Consider the following 22994-nt stretch of genomic DNA (forward strand, 5'->3'; position numbering starts at 1 on the left):
TCCACTTATTGACAATGTTCTTGTTGTTGGTATAGCTGAGATCTGTAATTGACCACTCAATGCAATTAAGTATAGCGAATTGCTAGCTGAAACATGTAACTCAACATGTAATAGTTGACCACTTTAGCAGATTCTGAAACCTGAGCATTCAGCATCAAAATAAGGTAAAAAAATCAAAATGAGTTTACAAACAAAATGTAGGGACAACTGTACATAAGCAAACAAACTTTATCTTGAAATTTAATGTAAATTTGTTAAGTTAAATTCATCCAGCAAACAAAAATAACACTGAAGAGTGAATCCGAAAAATATATCATTGCACCAACAATTGTTGAATACACTGCCCTCCAATCCTTTTTTGAATGGTTCTCTGAGTGAATGTGGCTTCTGAAGTTTGCAAACCAAAGAACAAAGTAACAAAGCCATCTTGAATCTACAGGTATGTAGATGTTGTTGTTGTGCCACCAACATGTCTGTGTGGGTACACTTGTTACGGTCAATGTTAGCAGCTTTCTTAACGCTTTGTGTTTAATGCAGGTAAGAAAGGGTACTCCGCTGTATTCAAGGTATCAAGGCATGGGTAACAAATAATTTGGACATGAAATTCCCTTACATGAAAGATGTCATTTTAAACATGGAAACATGCACTGTGCCAAAAATAGATTTTGCATTTGGAAAAAAATAGGATTGTCATTTGTTTATATCTCTTATATATATATATATATATATATTTTTTTTTTTACAAAGACGTTCATACCTTTCCTTAAAGCTTATATCGTCCAACAAGAAGCAAAAGCCTTGGTATAAACTGTTCACGTACACAGACTCTACAACATGTTTGCAAAAAATAAAAATTAAAAAAAACACAAACACAATACATACAGTGAATGGATAAGGAGAAGTAACAAGAAATTACACTGAGTGTAACAAACAGGCTGCACGTTGTAGAAAAGAAACTAGTTTTATCATTTCATATTGCTTTGGCCTGTTGAGAGCAAAGCCTGCTGGTGTCACCCTTCTGGAGTTGAGTCGATGCAGAAGTGCCCGAGAGCCGCCAGTCTGAACCACCAGGGGACATCAACGGGCTGCGGAGAACCCACTTGACTGTCTCGTCTTTTTCCCTGACGATCTCTATGGGCGGAGGCTTTCAATTAGAACCCCGGAGAGTCTTTTTGTGCTGGAAAGTCTGTGTCTTCCTGGTCCCATTTGCCCGGCGACAGGCACTCATCAATGGTGAAATCCTGAGGGTTTACCCCAATGTCCAGGACCTGGGGGTTAGTGCGAGACTCAGCGAGTCTGAGAGGGGACACAGCAAGAGACATTTGAAAGGACGGGATTAGAAACGCACACAGCAGACTGAGAAAGCTTGGGAACAGCAACATACTGTAGGGATACTGGATAAAGATGAGCTGTCGGCACAAAAAAGATGAGTCGTGTGGCTACAAAATGTCTGCATGAAAGGCACATGTCCACACTTTGACAATAAGTTAAATGGCAAGAGTGAGATTCCTAGAGCAGGCATGTGAGAAACGTGTGACGACATGTGGACTATATTCTTTGTCCAACTGCATGAGTCATACAAGAGATCTGAGCGGTGCTAATGGTTGATGGCATATTGGAATGAATTTGACTACCGGTACATGTGGCTATCCAGACAGATGAAGAGGGACAATGAGGTGGATTTCACGAGAGCCGATGAATGACATCGTTTTTTACCTGAGCAGGATTCAAAGCTATCCAGACTTCGGCTGGAAAGGGGGGCAAACATCACAAGTCAGCTAACATTGCAAATGTGTTGCAAATACAACCGATTAAGTTGATCCCACGTTAATCGTGAGGGGTGGAGAGGGGGAAAAACCCAACCCAAAACATTTGTGTCTGTGTTGTTTGTGTATATACTGTATGTTTGTGTTCGTGCACACTGCTGCCTAAGCATCCTACCAGTCTCACCTTCACAAAAAGGATTTTAAGAAATAAAATAAAAAACAGGTCACTTTTAACCTATGATGGCCAGTGACCTGCATCGCCGAAAGTTGTTAACAGTCAGCAGTCTGCACCCTATCTTTTATTGTTATTATTATTCTCATTCAGAGTTTGTTTGTTTCATGTACAATTCAATTTATTTTTCTATTTCGTTCATCTCAGGGGCTGTTATGTCTGTTGCTCATCATGGCATGCGTGTGTAAGTGTGTGCGGTAAAACAGGTCGATCGCGGGTGGTTGATTTGATCGAAAAGTAGATCTTGGGCACCCCTGCTATAGATCAATTTGAACAAACCGCGTCATTGGCTACTTTCAATGTTCGATTGCTTGCTCACGCAAAGATCAAATCAGCAAGGCATGTAAACTTGTTCGAGTTCTGATAGAGCACACGGATGAGCAAGAGGTGACAAAACTGATCTGCTCTGCGATTGGCTGGCAACCAGTTCAGCGCCTACTGCCCAAAAACAGCTGGGATAGGCTCCAACACGCTCGTGAACCTTGTGAGGATAAGCGGATTAGAAAATGGATGGATAGAAAACTGATCTGGGATTTTTCCCGTTACACCAGAAAGAGACTGGTTTGGGTTAAAAAAAATAAAAATAAAAATGAACATATCCAATAAGACAGGTCATAAAACCAAAATGTCTTGGTTGGACAACTGACAATTGTAACCAAAACAACAGCCCGGAAAAGCAGTAGACCAGGCTAGTGATGACACTTCTGGCAATTTTGAACAGGTTATAACTTGGGGAAAAAAAAGGCTTGGTTCAATGAGGATGGACTTCGATTGCAGATCCCTGTGCCCAGGTCCATTTTTCTTAAATTAACTCTAATCCCTAGGCTGGAGTCACACGATGCATTAATGTCACTCAGATGATACGTTTACCTTTTTTTCTGAATAACAGAAGCAAATTTTTAAAAATAAAATTAAAAAGGAGAAGAAAATCCATCCTGTTTATTTAGTGGGCAGAATGGGGGGAAGGAGGGGGGAGGGATCCACTTTAAGAACATTTTTGGACATAAAATAATGAAGTCCACAATTATGAGCACCCTAACAATATTTTGTACAACCCCCTTTTTGCCAACAAAACAGAATGTCATCTTCTCCAATAATATTTCACAAGATTAGAGGCTACAGAAAGAGAGCTCCTCAACCATTCCTCTTTGCACACGCTCTGAATCATGCAGTGACCCGAGTCCTCTCCTCTGCACTTTCCTCTTTAAGTGTACTCCACATCTTTTTAATGGGGTTGAAGTCGGAGGACTGAGATGGCTATGAGAGAAGCTTGATTTGGGGTCTGGTGAATCGTGTCAAATTTTCAGTATGTGAGCATGCTTCTGCAATAAAAATGTAATTTATTTGAAGGCTTTTAACCAAGGGTGCCCATAATTATGGAGGGCACCGTGACTGCACATACACCTTTATTTGTGTCACAAACATAATTGAAACAACTAACTCTGTAAAATTGTGGACAACAGTGAATATGTGTTGTGGCATCATCGGCGTAAGCAACACGATGGAGCCGACCGAACGATTGTTTACAATGCAAGATGTCCTATGTCGCCATGTTCCCTTTTGAGTTTTAGCCACGTTTAGGGGTTAACGGGGTTTTCAAGGAATTGTGCTTTTTGAAATATATGTGGGAGAGGAGGGGGGGGGGGCTCGTGGTCCGTTCGTTTCCCATAAATCTCATTTCGCAGCATAGTCAATCACTCGGAAGACTCTGACGACTTTGCCATGGAGTGCTGTTTCCAAGCCAAAACAGACAGTAAGACAACAAGAGGAGCACCGAGTGTGCTGTGAAAGTGATGAGACGGCCTTTATGCCTGCTGAAGTCGCGAGGGGGCTCGACGCGGTTTGAGCTGATACCACGAAGATCAGTTCTAAAACTTTAAGCATTGATACAGTTGATACTTCAATCATTTGAGCCCCTTATTAGCAGTATCGTACCACAAAAGAAAACAGGTCTGTTATTGATTAGCAGACTCACAGAGCGGCAAAATGGCTTTCTGCGCAGCAATAAAAGTTATTACTGTACGACAGTTACATAATGACAGGTAGCAGCAAAATCTTTTCGTGGCAGCCAAAATGTATTTGTGGATGAGGGTCGCAGGTAAATGTGTATGTGGGACACACTGCAGCTGGAATGTTGTATTTTGCAGAGCTGGTCAAGGATGGCAAATTAAAGACATTCCGGCAAATCAAAACATTTGCATTAAAATACAAAATATCGTCTGATCCAGCCACTCAGATGTATAAAGTCTAGAACAGGTTTTTCTTTCCATAAACTTTTCAAGAGTCTAGTCATGCTCCCAAGTGGGGAAATTGGGTGCAGTTTTCATCATCCCTGAAACTGCAATGGAATAAAATCGAATGAAATGAAAAGTTGACACAGATTGACCTGCATGCCAGGTGCATAGGGGAAGCAGGAGCAATTTTCTTCTCCACCCCAACAACAACTTCCAATAAAAACACATTTTTCGATACGGGCAACATTAACTAGCCAGGCCTTCAATTACAGAATAGATCTATCCGTGCTCATGCCAGGAGCATTCTCATTAAAAGGCGAGTGGAAGATTTACGATGTTGGGATGTAATTACATTGTGGAGAGGGGAAAAAAAAGTAATCATCTGATAACAGAGCAAAACTAAATAAATAAAAGAAACTGCCCTCAGGCACTTGGTGGCAAAAACTGCAGCACATGCCACCCTTCGTCCATGCACTAATGAAGAATGAATGAGACTTAAAGGTGATCTTTAAAAAATACAATACAAATCTGTGAACAACAGACGGAACATACAACCTGGCAAGGAGACTAAAATGGTAAATTAATCACAGCTCTATTCAGATTACTTTCTGGATGGAATATACCAGCTGGAGCAATTCCAATCAAACAGAAACAAGAGCAATGGAACACTTTCCAGACACGGTCTGTAAACATGATTTTTTTTCTTTTTTTCGTGCACTGCTTGGTTCAAGTGACAATTTTAGTTTTTGGCCCAAGTAGCACAATTTGCACAGAAGCATCACAGCAGCATAATGAAAGAAAAAAACCGGAACCATATACTAGACGCACTAGCTTCTGTATAAAAATTGAAAAACACCCGCTAAACTACCCAGAGAAAACCCACTTATGCATCGACAGAACAGAAATTCCACACAAATAAGCCAGGACTTAAAACCCACAAACTCAGAACTGTGACGCAGACATGTCAACCACTGTACTGCTCCGACCTGTAAAGTACCGGTCACTAAAAAATAAAAATATTCAGATAATTATATGAATTGTAATTGGGGATTTTGACAGGCAGTGCAAAGCCAGTCAAATAATTAAAAAATGCATTTAGAATAACTACCACTAGGTGGGAGAACAAACATCCATCCATCCATCCATTTTCCGAACCGCTTGATCCTCACTAGGGTCGCGGGGGGTGCTGGAGCCTATCCCAGCCGTCTCCGGGCAGTAGGCGGGGGACACCCTGAATCGGTTGCCAGCCAATCGCAGGGCACACAGAGACGAACAACCATCCACGCCCACACTCACACCTAGGGACAATTTTAGAGCGCCCAATCAGCCTGACATGCATGTTTTTGGAATGTGGGAGGAAACCGGAGCACCCGGAGAAAACCCACGCAGGCCCGGGGAGAACATGCAAACTCCACACAGGGAGGCCGGAGCTGGAATCGAACCCGGTACCTCTGCACTGTGAAGCCGACGTGCTAACCACTGGACTACCGGGCCGCGGAGAACAAACAAAATAAAACAATTGAGCTGCAAAACTAGTCACAATTGAGAGTGATACAGTAGTGGCAAGTTTTTAGTTGGTTTGAAATTGGATGAATTAATACTTTCAGAATGTATCTGTGAGAATAACATACTATTCTGATCTAAAATAAGATCTTCTCGCATTCATTGTAATCACACCATCAAAAAGAAGGAATACAGAGTTGCTGAAACAGCCCTCAATTCTCTGTAAACAAAGCACCAAAATGAGCACCGCGTCTCAGCCACAACATTACATAAACCTACACTGATACAATTCCAAATAAAAAAAGAATCTAACATTCTGTGTTTTGGGGGTGGGGGGGGGGGGGGGTTGTAACTATTTTTTACCATTGTAACAGAGTGGACAACAAACACGCTGTCGGTTAGTCGGGCTGCTTGTAATACTGTATTTTGGTAATGTTATTTTGGCAGGGATAAAAGAATTGTCAAAATACTGTTTCTTTCCCCAAAGATTCATCTTTGATACAATTCTTGTGTTGTTTCTCATTAGAGGGTTCTATTGTTGTGGCTGGTGAAATTAAATGCAGGTAACTGCCGACTTAAATTTCAACTCCATTTTCTTTTCGGTTTGGGATATAACTCCCTCAGCAGTGCGGCTCGGCCTAAAAACAAATCGCCCATCCATCCATCCGTCCATCATCTGATCCACTTATCCTCACGAGGATCACGGGTCGCGGAGACATAAATTGTCTTTGATAGTAAGTATGAAACGTGCGACTGAGATGACAGTAAGAGGAGCGAGAATAGCAGCATCATTTGAGGACGGTGTCTGATCACCTGGAAATCCAGACTCAGTCACTGTACCAGCGGCTGAGTCTGGTGAGTCGTCGCATCAAGCGCATTCCTGAGGCGGGGCAAACTTGAGTAAATAGACAGCGAAATTAACCAATCAGCAAAGAGTGGACGTGACATGGTTATTTCAAACTGATTTAATCCGTGTGTCATTTTGAAAGAAGATGGACTTCTGCCACCGACGGGTGACGTTGAGCACAAAGGACTCGTCACAGCAAGTAAATGAATTTGATTGGACGGTTCTTTATGAAGTTCGTGTTTTCATTGTAGCTTGCCAGGCAAAGTGTCTACCACATTGGGGCCCTGCAAAATGAGCCTGCTGGCAGGAATCAGATAGTTGTAGTGTGGGTGTGCCTTATTTCCAATGTCCTAACACCTTTAGGGAATATTTTGCTTTCGGCGGTTGAAATAAAAAATCGTATTACCTTGAGAAAGCCTCATCCAGACCATCCTCAAGCTCCTAACAAACACAAGAAGAATGTTCATTTCCAAATCACATCACTACATACAGTATATTAATATTACTCAGACAAAATAGAATGATGCTATATGGTTAAGAATATTACATTTACTTGAATGCATAATCAAATACACACACCTAGTGCCAATGTTGACCTAAAATAAGAAGCGGTGAAAAATCTTTCCCTCATGCACCTACAACTTAACAGCCCAATAGGTAATTCTCCAGTTCCGCCTACAGCGTGCCTCAGAAGTATTCACAGTGCTTCATTTTTTTCCACATTTTGTTTTTCAACAGCCTTATTCACAATGCATTAAATCCAACACACACAATCCAGGACAATGTTCAAAAGGTTTGAAAATGTTTGCAAATGTATTACAAATAAAGAGCTCAAAAAAGAAGTACCTAAGTATTCACAGACTTTGAAATGAAGCTCAACATTGAGCTTAATCGGAGTCAATCATTGTTAAATTCGATTGATTGGATATTATTTGGAATGGCATGTCATAGCCCACGTCAAGCACCAAGTTTGTGTCTGTACTCGACCTCGGACTAAAGAGGAATGCAGCAAAGCAGAGAGGCATCCTGAAGGAAAACCTGCTCCAGAGCACTTTTGATTTCAGACTAGGGCAACGTTCACATTTCTGTAGGACTTCGACTCTAAGCACAAGGCAAAAATATCAAGGGCATGGCTACAGGACAACTCGAGGAATGGCCTGAAAACGACTGTGTCCTGACGCTGCCCATTCAACCTGATGGAGCTTGAGAAGCACTAAAAAGATGAATGGGCGAAAGTGTCAAAAGACAGCTGTGCAATGCTTGTGGCATTATTGTGAGGCTGTAATCGCTGACAAATATGCATCGACAAAGTATTTAGCAAATTCTGTGAATGCTTGTTTTTATTCTGTATTGTAAAGTGTCCTCGAGTGTTTTGAAAGGCGCTTATAAATAAAATGTATTATTATTAAGAACATTTCTTCACTTTTTATTTATTTGTTTTAATTAGCAAAAATCTAGTCGTTACAGAGAAAAACCTTTTCCATGTTATCATGGTGGGGCTGCTGTGTTAGCAATTGTTCGTAAAAAAAAAAAAAATAATTTATTCCATTTTGGAATAAGAAAAGTGAAGCACTGGGAATCATTTCCCTTTGCAGTAGCAGCAGAACAGGACAATCCTCCCCTATGCAAGTACAGTCACATTACAGCCAATCAAAATTTCCCTTTAATCAGTGACATTAATAGTATTCCATCATACCAAGGCTATACAGCTGAAACTAAGTAAGGAAATTAAATACGGGACTCTTGTCTTACCCATACTGTATTGTTGTTCTCAGTTGCATGGTTATGCACCGTAAAGGAATTCAAGTCTGTTTGAAATGTTCCTGAGTGGACCAACGTTTCATTGACTCCTTCCGCCACGTCGAGGAGTTTTGTAGTGACTGCCTCTGCAAAATAAAACCAGCACAAATAGGACACTTTTCCACTCTGTGCATTATGTGATAACCGAGTTTGGACTAAGGCCTCTGTACCACATTGGCAGCACTGACATGTAATGAGATGCATTTGCTGGCTGATGTGTCAACCCTCATATTTGAGCACTCTTTGAACTAATGGCGTCCACTGACCGCAGTTAAAACGCCACTGAAGCGGATGTTCAGTGTTGCAATTTCACTTGTCAAAGTCAAAACTTCTCTTTAGATGACTTTCCCATGACCTGTCATTTGTAATCGAAAGGGGACCACATTTGTGTGTCTGTAGAATGCACCTCACGTCAACCTCTCTCTACTTTCTGTCGGCACAGGATTGAAAGTATTCACAGACATCTCCCCTTTTAAAGGTATTACTGATGATGGAGACGCAGGGATAACACCGAGGTGTTGTTCAGTTGCCTCCACGGTATTATATTTCATGGCAAAAGCGGCATCAGTGATCCCGAGTTTCATCGAGTCAGTCAGCGGACTGCCGCGTGATCAGGCCGAGTGATGGGGGCATAAATATGACTTTGTGACGGGTCCAATGCGGAATTGTCCTTAATCTGTGCCATGATAAGCAGAGAGACTTCAACCCTGTACAAATGAGGCTGATTGTATTTCCAAGAATCTATTTCACGATGACACTGACTGCTTAGAGGCCTGGTATAGAATCGAAATGCCTTTTTACCCATAAACAAAAATCCAAAAGGCTTACATATGTTTATTTGTCACCTCACCTTCCAAATATAGCCTCAGATTTCAGAGATCCCTTTCTAGGTTGGGGACATTTGGCTGGAAGGTAGTCTACAAAGCTGAGGTCAGATGTTCCTGGACTGACATCAAGCTCAACCCTAAGCTGTTATTAAATGGATCAAAGAAAACGGGAGCATTCAATATTTGATGTACCCAATGTGACAGGAAAAGGACATGCACACATGCGCGCACGTGAATGGGTGTGCAGCTTTTGTGCCTGATCTCAGCTTGGTAGCCACAGCTAATGATGCCTTAAAGAACGTCAAGCCCAATGAGATGTCAATAACGTCCTGTTCGCAAGGCATGAAGAGAATCTTCGGAGGATCCGTGTGAACAATGAGGTCACAGAAAACATCAGTTACTCCGGTGGTTTGTCAATAAACTATAGCTGTTATTTCCAAATAACAGAAAGCATCTTAACCATCATGTGCATTCACCTTTAATGGCATTTTCTGCGCTGAACTCTGGCCTCAATGGAAGCCAACATTTGAAAAGTGGCTGATTTTTGTTGCAGATGGCATGATGTTAGGTGACATGACTGACCTCCTCCCTTCAGGCTGCCGAGGCTCGCTGAGCTGTCTGACTGGATGCTGTTGACTCCTTCACCATCTGAACCCGACTTCACTCGCTTCTCCTTTTCTGCATATGTGGCAACACAGGGGTGGAAAGGATGAGCACAGAGACAGAGCAGTCACAGAAAAGGCCAGTACGACACCGAAAACTGTAACAATGGGCTGATTGTCCTTGCACAACTGTGTACTCATCTAGCAGCTGGGCAAAAGATAAATAATAGAATGTTCCACCAGTCACACATACAATAATGTTTGAACAAATAAGCAGCAGCTATTGCTGATAAGATTAGCCTAATTAAGTTTGCTTGAATTGTGAGGCACTGAACTGCAAAAATAACATTCAATTCAGTCAGTCGTGATTGCAGCATTTAAATTAAACAGGCAGTGCATCCTCAGCTATTAATTGTGACCATAGTATGTACAATTAATACAATCAAGAACAACAACTAATCAACTATTTCCCCAATGTCATCATATATTCTGTTCCTATTCAATTTGGTATCCTTACAAACATTTTCACTGAATAATTACAGGGGATGTCAAGACAAAAATGTTCTTTAAAATAATATGTTCTATGAGGTCACATAAGTCTTAAGGCATTCTTATGAAGATTGTGATTGTGGAATTTGAATTAAGCAGCAAAATCCACTTGTTTTTAGCCATCTCAGGGGGTGGCCATTTTGCCACTTGCTGTCGACCATTTGAATCTACAATTACTGAAGGCAGCTGTTGTAGAGTTGTTAATGATCCTCTGCAACCGTACAATGTGGTTAAAAAAAAAAAAAGAAGCTGTAATTGATTGTCTGAGATGGAGAATCGCATCAAAAGAAAAATGAAATCTCTCCAATAATGTGTCCTTGCTGTGTTAAAAAAAAAAAAAAAAAGATCAAATTCCATTTGCGGTTTCTTGTCCATCACAAAAATCTGAAAATGTTGTCCCATCCATCTGTTTTCTGTAACAGCTTGTCTAGTTCAAGGTCATGGGGAACTGCAACCTATCCCAGCTGACTTGGGCCAAGAGGCAGACTATCCTGGACTGGTCACCGGGAGGAACATTGAGACCATTGTAGAAACATGACATGACATTCAAATTCACACACTCACCGACGAGGAACTGAACCGATGCTACCTGCATACAAGTCCGGCGAGTGAACCACAGTAACCCAAAAGTTCCTTTTCAATGACACTTTGTGTAATCATCATTACGTTTGTAAAGTCAATGGGGTTTTTTTTGTTCCGCTTATGTTGGATTGCAGAACTGCACATCATATGAGAGTGAGTGAACATACTCTAAGTTCTTATACTCACTGAGGAATTGTTCTATGTGACCAAGCTACAATGCAGTGTGAACATACATTAATTCGTAAAAACAAACAAATAAAAAACATTGATCCTCAATAAACTGAAAGAAAAAGAAGAGACCAGAGAGGGAAGGGAGAGATGAGAAAATCATTTCCCCTCATCGGTCATACTGCTTCGAGTCTGGGAAACCATGCATACCTTCCCTGGCTGCCTGCCAGAATTCAAACGCCACTCTGAAAGCCTGCGCCACTGTAAGCGTTACTGCTTGTGCCTGTTGTGGGGAAGTGCGCACACACACACACACACACACACACACGCACAAAAGGAAATGAGTAAAAGGAAGAAAAACCATAACTCTTACATAATAACTCATTGGGTTCCCAATCGGCAGTATGGATATTTAGGCACAGAGCTATAGCAGCATAAACAACATGTGACCATTGGCATGAAAATTAATTAATTAAATGATGTGGAAAACAACTGTAAATAGCACTGCGATTTATCCATTTTGTATTTATATTGCACTTAACTGAACGGTGTTTTTTGTTTTTTCTTCTTCTTTCTGCCTACATTCTTGCTGCTGGAGGCTGTAAATTTCCCCAGTGTGGGACAAATAAAGGATATCTTATCTTATCTTAAAATAGAGGCACCATGACCAGTTTTAGGTAGCTGGGAGGCAACAGAGCATTTTGGCAAGAACTAAATAAGTGAGGGGAAGGAAGAGGGTGGGGCTCACTTGATCGGGAACCTCTAGGGAATGAGAGAATGATGACAACCTAGCCTGCCTTCTTGTCCTCCCGCCACATCTTTCTTCGGTTCTGACTGAATGTTTGCATGTTAATTTGTCAAAGAGGCAAGGTGATTAGATACTACCTACATTTTTTTTTAAAATGCACGCCTCCACGAAGCTACTTTGGAATCACTTTGCATTGAAAACATACACGGTCTTATCTGCTTACCACTTTTCTCTTTGTGCAGAGGAAGGCATGACACTCGAGTGCCTCATTGTGTTGGCTCTGGACGATGTATGCAAACACTTTGTCATGCATCTTATCTGCTGTACAATAGGATATTCTGAAAAACACAAGACAATTTGAGGACCATGGAAAGCAATCATGCACTGACTTGATCATAAAGCTAGCAGAGTGACACAATTTACTGTAAATGGTTCAATCTTGTGCTTTAAATGCTAGAAGTGTGTTTTTATTCAAATGCTGGATTTTTTGGGGGGGAGGGAGGTCGCTTGAGTTGTCAATGTGAATCTCAATGTCGATTTTAGAAATTGATCACAACAATTCATAAAGATGAAGCTAAAAGTATTCCAATTTTAAATTGAGAAGAGCAAAGGAGCCGAGGTTGGCGGGAAGAACCGGAGCAAGCCGTCATGATATTTAGTGGCAAATGTTTGCAATGAGGGCTTTGGGAAATTCCGTGTCTAACAGTCTAATCAATTTGCTTTATTGATCATCCTAGTTCCTACAGACTAGTGAGGCAGTAAATCTCAGATGAAAAGCTGCTTTATGTCTTCACATCCTGTTGAGATTACTGCATACATCTCAAAATGTTTGACAGTGTCAAGTGATAGTTATGTTCAAGATGATTAATAGAACTACTACTTGCACTAAATGACAATCAAAATTGCACTTAAACTGCTAATAAATACTCAGACCCCAGAGTAGAGTCTCAATAAACCGAAATAAATCCAATCTCAGCCCATGTTTCTCATTCTGCCTTGACTCTCCTTTTCATTGCGAGATGTTCCTTGGAAAATGCCAAACAGTGCATTGATCAGATTTAATATCGATACAGTAGATGGTATAAATCTGAGACAGTAACGGCCTGACACTGACAGCCACAGAGCGACATACAAATGAAGGCTTTGGTGTCAATTACACTTAGGCTGGATTCACAATGTACTGTAGGTCCAAGAACCCAATTCCAAATCCAAACATTCCAAATGACACATATCCAATGACTGTGTATATTGACAGAGCATGGGAAACAACCTCATGTGCAGATGATTAAGTAGCACATAGTTCCCTGGATGTTAACCATTACTTAACATTTAGCTGGTCTGGACTGACTCTTTGCCACCCCACGCCACTTCTTCCTTAATTTCAGCAAAATGAAACGAAACGAAGCATAATTGGCCACTGTTGTTAATAATTGTCCTTATTTAACGACTGACAAATTCCTAACGGTATATTAAACCTGTCTCTCTAAGAGTCTATCCAGTTGCAATAAAATTAAAGTTGAATTGTGCCACTTGAGAGCTAAATATATGAATTGTAGTTTCAACCATGCGAGTAAATGCAGCGAACCAGCCGTAACATTGAGACATACTAATGAAGGCTTTGCTCGGGAGATACCAATGGTCAGTTTTGACTGACAATACCAGAGATATATTGCTGGAGTACTGCAAAGCACTGGTCAGGCACAAACACCTATTTGTGATGGAGTGCCATGTTGATACTACAATCATGGTGAAACCATGTATTATTTAATGGTAGAAAATTGTGGAATGCAATTCAATGGCCACAATTTCATTCCGCAGGTGTAACAAAAGTAACGGTCATTCAAGAAATTTAACAGATTTCTTAAATTTATGAAAAATAATGAACACAGTTTGTGGAGGAAATTCAAAACGGAAAAATCACGTTGAAATGCCTTCCAATAAAGACTCCAGATTAACTCTCCTTATGCAGACTCATTAAAATGGAACTTGGTAGTCATTTGAGCATGATCCTTTAGCTCGAGGCCAATTGAGGGTAACTAAGTGTGCAGGCTGAGGCAGGCAAAAGGTTTCTATGGCAATTGGAGGAATGTCTGTGTCACTTGGGTGTGACAGAATGCGTGCATGTCAGTCACACCTGCATGAAAGCTCAGACATACATTGTTGTGCTGCTTCCTGGCGAGAGTGAGGCATACTGCTGACAGACACACAAAAACCCTGGCGCCTCACACCTTTTGACTCCACACAACAATCCAATGATGGAGAACTAGAAGCATGCGATGAATACTTTTGTTTTAATCGAATGACAAAGTCAGAAAATATGCAATAACTGGTGCCGCCCAGTTGAATGATTAACTCACGACATGACATGAGGAGGAGAACTGACCTGTAAATGGAAATGTTTTCTATTAGCTGGTTGGAGGCACTGTCGTAAAGGATGATTCCACGAGGGGAGACTGTTAATGTGACTTTTTGGAGCTTTTTTCCGCTGGCTTTGGCCTGAACAACAAAACAAAATAAAAACCACAACATAAGTGTGAGACAGAATGTGGAAAAAGTCAAGCCAATTTTAATATCTAAAAAAAAAAAAAAAAAAAAAACCCAAATAAATACAAAATGCAGGTTTTAAATAATGGTCTCTGGCCCTTTGTGAAAAAGTAATTGCATCACCTTGTTGAGTCATCAATTAACTGTGATAAACCGTAATTTTTGGAAAACTGAGTTCAATTTTGCAGGCCACACCCAGACCTGATTATCGCCTGATTTGTTTAACAAATCAATTCAATAGTAGCTCTTAGGCAAATCAAAGTAGGAGACAAGACTTCGAAAAGAAACTGCTACCATACACTGAAATTCAAGAACACAAAGTTGCTGACATCTTTCAGTCTGGAGGATGTTACAAAGCTATTTGCAAGACTTTGGGTCTATACCCAAGCACGGTCAGAGCCATGAACTACAAATAGGAAAACTCAGAACAGTGGTTTTACATTCCCACAAATGGTCAGCCAACTAAAATTACTCCAAGAGATTAAAGTATCACCCAGAAGGTCACAAACAAATTGGCTTCAGTCAAAAAGGGCATCTATTGGAACATGCCACGGCAAAAGCCACTGCTGCTCAAAAAAATTAATGTCCCACATGTGACAAGAAACAATGACTCACCCCCAAAGCTTTGGGAGAAATATTTTGGAGACTGACAAGATACATTTTGAACCTTTGTCATAAAATACACCAAGGCTTTTTTTTAAAAAAAAAAAAAAAAACACCATGCCACCGGTCAAATAGAGGTAGTGGCGTGATCGTTTCGGGCTGTTTTGATAATGCAGGACCTGGACAACTTTCAATGATTAATGTAGGAAAAAATTTTGCCATCTTCCCGAAATTCCTGCAGGAGAATGTCCAGTCAATAATTATGGACCCCATGGACATGCTCCTGGGTTATGCAGCAAATTAATGACTCGAAACATAGCAGCAGCTACACCAATGAATAGCTCAAAAGAATTAACTAAATGAAGGTTTTGTAGTGGCCAGGTCAAAGGCCAGCATAAATCTAACTGATAGGCTTTAACATTAAAATGATAGTACATGCTTGAGAACTCTCCAATATGAAAAAGTTAAAAGAATTCTATGAAGAAGAAAATGTCTTCACAGCAAATGTGATGATGTGAGTTTGATTGTGTGCAAGTATTTGTGCGAGCAACATCTTACTGTGGCTACTATCCTCTTGACAGCAGCCGCAGACAGCTCTTCTCCTTTGGGCTGCTCAACCATTGTGACCCCGAGGTACTTGAGCTGGAACACCATGCCCTCCAGAAGGGTCTCCCTCGTGTCTGTCCAGTTCTCTGGCAACTCTGGAAATGAAAAATCACAGACACAGGGACACGATGCAATGTAAATCAAGCGAAATGAAATGATACGAAACCCAAACAAATTCACAGTTAACCCAAAACAGATACGATTTGATTTTAAAACACTAATATTTTCAAAAATATGCAGCTTAAAGTGGTTTGTGTCATTACAAAGGCACCCACCACCTATTTGTAAACACAGTGTGTGTCTCATTCACTGTCAAATTAATCAACTATTTTAATAACAGGAATAGTTAAGAGCCATTGTTGAAATTTAAATTGTCCAAATCATTTGATTACAGCCCCTCAACAATCATTTGTCTGAGATTTCTGAAGCCATGCATGCAAGCAGATCTTTTGCGATTAATAAAAATAAAACAAACAAACGTCAAACCCTCTCATGTGATCTTGCCTCATTGTTTGTTTTATTTATCACAAAATATGAAATAAAGAACAATTGGTAAATAAACAGTCATCAGAAAAAATGTTTTTGTCATACATTCCAATGCAAAATAAAAATATTCTGATTAATCCAATGATATAATCGATACAAAAATAAATTCTAAAAATAATAAAACCGCGACAACTCTACGGCCCTTTACATCCTCATTTTTTTCCCCAGTATATGCCCCTCAGTGCTGGTTTGATGTGACTTGCTTTACACAATCGTGATTTTTGAGGTTGGCTCACGATGAGCAAGTTTGGAAAAAACAATACTGTATCCGATCACTGATTCCATCATCATATGGGGCAATATATCTATTTAATAACTTCTGTATTTATTCTACAGTCGACCCCTGCCATAATGGAACTAATTTGGGGGGGGGGGGGATTATCATTTGAACCTCAAAAATGTTTCAAAAAGTCGAAATAATTAAATAAATAAAAACACAAACTGATTGGATGGTCAAGGGCTGAGAAGGGAGACGGATTTGCGTAAAGGCTTTATGCTCACAAGAGATGCAACAGGGCTAAAAATAGATTCACTTTCAGGCTCATATAAATGTGATGGCAGCAAAGAACGACCCCGTGGTGAACAAGATTGTTTTTGCCATCTTATTTCTCAGATCAAAAAAAATCAACCAGCCTAGATCCAATCGATCAGATGAGTGTAAAGTCTAATTTATATACGGTAATTGTCCCATCCTACCTCTATATCACGCCAAGCACAGAAATCAAAGCCGCTTTGGGCTTTCAAACTCTACTCTGGAGAACCAAACTGACTGATGGTGTGGTGGTACTCACGCCGGACTTGTGTGTGGGCAGCGTGGGATCGGTTCCCACTCAATGAATGCGGGTGTGAATGGTCGTTTGTGTCTATATATATGCCCTGTGACTGACTAGCGACCAGTTTAGGGTATAGTCTGCCTTACGCTCGAAGTCAGCTGGGATAGGCTCCAGCAACTCCCCGCGACCCTGTTCAGGATAAGCGGTGTTGAAAATGGATGAATGGATGGAAAATTACCGTATTGGCCTGAATATAAGATGGTGTTTTTTGCATTGAAATAAGACTGAAAAAGTGGGGGTCGTCTTATATTCGGGGTCTAGACATTATACCCATTTACGACGCTAGATGGCGCCAGATATCATTGAAGTGAATGCTGAACTTGACTCCCCAGGCCAAAGTGAACCCCTGTCACGAAGAATAAAAATAAAAATAGCGGTAGCACAAAGAAGAAAAATTAAAAATAGCGGTAAGAAAGAAAGGAGAAGAAAATAATAGAAGAGATAATAGAAAATGGAGAAACGTAGCGACAATCTGGAGAAAAGTGGGTCGAAGATCGGCCAGGTTAACTGGCAGCTGAGGAGAAGTTAGGATGTAATTTACATTTCAAAAACCAGAAGCCATTCATTTACGAATGTGATTGCACTTTCGTTTACATATTTAAATGTTCAGATATTAAGATTTGAATGAGGCAAAATAACATGCTTTTTCTCTCAAATATATTGTTATAATCATTTGTTTCAGATGTACTGTAATTATTTTCTGTATAAAAATTAATTTGGTGTTCAAAAAGTCTTTTTTCAAACTTGAGTCTTGAAAAAGAGGGGGTCGTCTTATAATCAGGGCCGTCTTATATTCGGACCAATACGGTAACTGTCCAGGGAGATATCAATACAAGGCTGCTCAATTTACCTGCTCATGCTAATATTTCAAAACGAACTCTCAAGCGCAACATTTCACCTTGACTATAGAGTCTGGGGAACCCATTTATCCCCGATGGCGGAATATATCTACCCTACTGACTCAGTTGGAGTCCAGCAAACACGAAACACAAGACAATGAATACAAGATGCCATCTCTGTGGCACTTTGAAATGTGATCAAACAGCTTTGTATAAAGCATGACATGCTGGACCCGAAAGACTGTATTCTAATTTTAGATGTTCATAAATCCAGCAAATGCTGCTTCATGTGAAAAGAATAATCCATGTTCATATTGGACACATTTGTATTCATACAACCAAGCCCCCTGCACCCAGCAGCAGCCTCCATGGCAGCTCACTGAAGCTCCGACACTGATTTGTACAAACTTCAAAGGCTGTGCTGGAGCTGTGGTTGGCTGGGCATTGAGCGCCACTCGCCTGCGTGATGCTGCTTTGAAAAAAGTGAACATGTTTGCTGAGCGGGTAGGGGGATCGCGTTTAGAGAGTAGAGTGAGAAAACATCAAGCTTTGCTCTACCAATCATGTTTCGAGAATATTTAAGATTGCAAATGGTGCAATCAGGTCAGGTGGTCTTGTACTGGCACAAGTTCTTTGCAGCCCTGCCAAACCCTTGATCCTGTTACAACTGGCCAGCTCACGCCACCTCTACACACATTCAAAAGGCCTCACACACACTACAAAATAAATTATTCTGGCACAGTACGATAAGGTGCGGGTTGAAAACATCTTTGAAAGCTCAAGGAGCAAAATCATAATGTAGAATTATGTTACACTGGTACCAAATCATGGAAAATTCAAGTCCTTTTTTGAACAATTTCCCAATAGCACTAATGAGGCATCCCTCATCAGAGGTTGTTATGTACTCCAACTCTTCCTATAATTTTTTAACCACCTCGACTAATAACTCACACAAGGGAGCTTGCGGTGAAATCAACTAAACTGATCATTACGTCGTTTATGCATGACAATTACATTATTTAAAACGAGTTTTGCAGTCCCCCCCATCTCGTCTTTGATTTGCTTTACAGTCATACCTCGGTGTTCGACCATAATCGTTCCAGAAGGCTGTTCGAAAACCGAAACCACGCTCTTTAAAAAAAAAAAAATCTTTATTGAACACGTCTGCTCACAATGGAATGCTACACGAGGAAGCGTCACCTCCTCGTGTAAGGAAGGCAAGAGGAGTCACGTTCGACTGTATTACCTTATTATTTGCTCCAGTTATTCAAGGGTCAGTGAAGCGTACAAAGCTTTGTATCTCATTTAGTGAGCTATTTTCTGTATCACAGTGCACGCGGGTCCGTGTGAACATCGGCTTTCGCGGCTTACAGTACATTCATTCATTTGTTACAGAGGATTTTAGACTGTTTGAAGTGCTCATTCCATGTTTGTTTTTTTTCCCCAGAGGATTCCACAAAAATGGCAGCCACTTGTCACATTGCAAATATAGGGAGATGCTTTATTGAGGTGATGTATTCAACTTCTGCCATCTGAATGGTTCGTCTCCTACTGAGGAGTCAAAATTACTTTGTTAGCTTTTCAGGTTTCTATCTGAAGCTAAGCAGAGCCAGCCAAAATCAACTAAGCCATGTAACTAACCCACCTGTACTTCAATTTACAGCAACAAAACAATAAACTGAAGCGCTTTCATGGTTAGGGGTGGGTTTAACTTGGTAAATTGAGGATTTATAAATAAATGTGTGGTCCTTTTTCCTGGTGGTGAAAGTCAATTTTGTTTTGTTTTTATTATCATTATTATTCAGTGACCAACATGTTATGAAAATGGTGCTACAGTCCAAAATGACCATATGTCTGGACATATGGCTGAAGGAGCTTTCATTAATTATTTCAAACCAGGATGGGAAACTGGTTCACCACTGTCTCTTTGAACCATGACTTCATTGTCATTCATAAATCATCAAATCGATTATTGCAGTTGAAACAATGGTCTTTTGGGGAGGAATGTGCTTCTCAAATATTTAATTCAAACAAGCCAAGACAATTTATTTATTTAAAAAAATTAAAATAAAATCTTTCCCACCAGTGTTTACTTTCCAGTTGGGCTGTCACAAACAAATCATTTTGGAATCACTGGGATTTATTCACGCCATGTCATATTCTATTGCTTATTTACCTGACTTCTTGCCAATGGTGACACTTCACAATAAGAGCATCAAGAAGTTCAGCAAATATTACGGGCTTACAGCACCTTAAAATAGACCTCCAGCGGCTGAATAATACAGGCAAGAAATACCTCTCCCCTCTGAGTGCCCCCACCAGAGAGTTTGCAGTCTCGTGGTGACAATGTTGTCTAAAATCTCATATTGCAGACACCATTAATCTTGGAATGTAAAATGTATATTAAAACTAGGCAACCCACTTGAAATGTGCCTGGAGTGCTTCCATACTATACACAACATAAGATAAGAAAACCTTTATTTGTCCCACAATGGAGAAATGTGCTTGTCACATGTGACTGCTGCCCTGTTTGGATGTGGGTGCCACCTGCTGATCACGTATTACTCTCATCAATAAAACTAGGCGATGGATGCCCTGTGTGGCTGGCATGTGTGACATGGGGGCGGGGGGGGGGGGGGGGGTGACGATGGGGACAACCCCCTTTGTGTCATAAGGGGCAGCTATCTGCATTTATGATCATCCCTAACATCAAGTGTGATGACCGTACACACTGAAAATGTCAAAAGGGACGGGGCTAAATAAGACTTTCACTTCACTCGCACTCATTTTTGGTTCATATAGTGCATCGCCTAGCAACAGTGGGTTGCTAGGATTGCACAGCCTTGCCAGAAATACGACCACTAATTCCCGAGCCTGTACCTCTGTTTTAAATCTCAGACGTGACGTGGCAGACAACGCCGGGCTTTTCACGCAGGACCGCCGGATTTCTGTTGTTATTTCTCCACGTTTGGACAAACATGAAACGACACGTGACTAGTGAGACATTAGGACGGAGAGGATCATTTGACCCGCTCTACACTGTCCGAGCGTCCATTAATTTAAAGAGATGCGGTGCGCTGCTGTCAAGAGTCCGAGTCAAGTTCAAAGCGTAAACGTACTCAATTCCGATTTTAATGGGCCATTTAAGTTTTATGCTCTCTTAGGGCTGTCAAACATCCGCAACGTTGACTTTAAGTTGCCCCAACAAGTGTAGCTGTCGAATTGTAACATTTAAGGAACGCGCCGGTAGACCTTCGTCTGACGCTAGCTTAGTGTAGCCAAATTAGCACACACTGGTGCCTTATTTTAATGCGGATCAGAATATACAATACACATACTCACTTTTATGTCTGCCGCCTCCCCATGACTGCTTGGCGATGCTGGGGCTTCGTATTATCGCCCTTCCAGCGGATTTCAAAGCGTCCATATCGCGATGTAAAAGCGGGGCAAAACCCCCGTCAAACCGGACACTGTATGTGGAAACAACCCCGCCTGTTTGCAAACAGCAGTTCTTCTGAACTTTTCTCATCTGTTTCCGTGCTTTCGCCACGGTTATTCAAGCCACAGAGTGGATCAACATGCTCTGCCCCCTGGGCGGTGTCACGTTATGCAAATTGGCAAAGATTTGGGAGGGAAAAAAACGTGTGTGGAACGGTTGTAGTGGTAACACGCGCCTCCCGGACGGGCGGTGCTTTCTAAGCGAAGAAACGTGCCCACTGCTTCATTCGGTACACTATCTGATGAAATGCAACCCAGAGCTGCCATGAACAACTAACTGTGATTTCAATAGATCAGACAGACGTATTTAGTAATAACATCACAGCATGTTAATGTACTTAATGCTCAATGCATGTATATGGCAAAAATATATATGCAAAAATAACAACATACAATGATTTTCTTTCCAGTGCAAGGCTCTTGTGCAGACAAATTTGAACCATTCCAGGACTGCATTAAATGCAGGAACTCATTCTGTGCATTTTTTCACAAAATAATCAACTCAAAATTTGATGCATGTCATTCCAAATCCCCAAATAATTTCTTTTTTACCATACATTATCTACCGTTTATCTAGGGTCAGGTCACGGGGGCAGCAGCTTCAGCAGGGAAGACCTAGTCTCTCAAGCGTGTCGTGGGTCATCCCCGGGGCATCCTGCTGCTGGGACATACTCAGAACACTGAACCAGGGAGGCGTTCAGGAGGCATCCTAATCAGATGCCCAAGCCACCTCATCTGGCTCCTCTCAACATGAAGAAGCAGCAGCTCGAATCTGAGCCCCTCCTGGATGATTGAGCTTCTCAGCCTATTTCTACGAGAGAACCTGGACACCCTGTGGAGGAAATTTATTTCCGCCATTTGCATCCGGGATTTTGCTCTTTCAGTGACAACCCACAGCTTGAGACAATCGGTGAGGGTGGGTGTCTGTAACGGATTTTACCATGCATTGTAATTTATAGTTTTGACATTTCAGGGAAAGAAAATCCACCTGTTGCTGAACCTAACTCTGAAATATCTTACTGTATTACATATTCAGCATGTATTATATTGTATTGTATATTATGATTGTTATTATTCTTATTAGTGTTATTATTGTTGTTGTTATTGTTATGAAAACCTGATGTGCTAGATAAAAAACTAGGGCAGTCGAAATCAAAATAATCTATAGGAAAGTTTGCTGTTGTCTCTGATTTAAAAAAAAATATTCAAGATTTGTTGACCCATGTTAAGTACAGATGGTTCGTATTCTTAGAACAAGTTTGAGAACCGCTGTTTGAGTAGAATGGAAACTGCATAGTTTCTAGCATTCTATACAAAAAATATATAATAATAATAATAATAATTGGGAATAACAGCTCTGCCTATTTTTATGAACACTTAGACCTACTACACCACAGTATTTTAATGTTGGTCATGATGGTGGTACTTGGAAAGCATTTGGGGGTAGATTTTGTGTAAAAGGTTTGAGAACTGCTGAACTGTGGTTTCAGACCTTCCACTTGAGCCAAGAATTTGTATGAAAGTATGTGTCAGCTTTCATTTTGTAAAATGACTGCACTACTACAGATGAGGCTGTTGGCATGTGCCTGTTCTGTCTCTCTTCAAATCTCCATTCAGGCTACTGCATTAATATGCAATCTGATTTTTCATCGTCAGGCTAAAGAATT

General features: G+C 40.8%; 1 protein-coding gene across 3 annotated transcripts; it reads right to left on the reverse strand.

The window, feature by feature from the left end:
• Positions 1-227: 227 nt before the first annotated feature.
• On the reverse strand, positions 228-21404 carry ldlrap1b (low density lipoprotein receptor adaptor protein 1b). 3 transcript variants are annotated; one of them, XM_086127529.1, is made up of 10 exons: positions 21172-21403; positions 15564-15706; positions 14242-14354; positions 12082-12196; positions 11321-11393; positions 9792-9887; positions 8335-8468; positions 6989-7023; positions 1717-1748; positions 228-1296 (listed from the first exon to the last, which is right to left on the reverse strand). In XM_086127529.1, the coding sequence occupies exons 1-10, from the start codon at positions 21356-21358 to the stop codon at positions 1250-1252; spliced, it is 975 nt and encodes a 324-aa protein (XP_085983655.1). In that variant the 5' UTR covers positions 21359-21403; the 3' UTR covers positions 228-1249. The 3 variants fall into 3 exon arrangements, with proteins under 3 accessions (XP_085983655.1, XP_085983654.1, XP_085983653.1); XM_086127528.1 differs by having other exon boundaries at positions 228-1748; positions 21172-21404; XM_086127527.1 differs by lacking the exon at positions 1717-1748 and having other exon boundaries at positions 21172-21402.
• Between the last annotated feature and the right edge of the window lie 1590 nt (positions 21405-22994).

Source organism: Hippocampus guttulatus, chromosome 13 (genome assembly GCF_054856545.1).
Source record: "Hippocampus guttulatus isolate MCC_2025c chromosome 13, RoL_Hgut_1.0, whole genome shotgun sequence".
In the NCBI taxonomy this organism is placed as follows: domain Eukaryota; kingdom Metazoa; phylum Chordata; class Actinopteri; order Syngnathiformes; family Syngnathidae; genus Hippocampus; species Hippocampus guttulatus.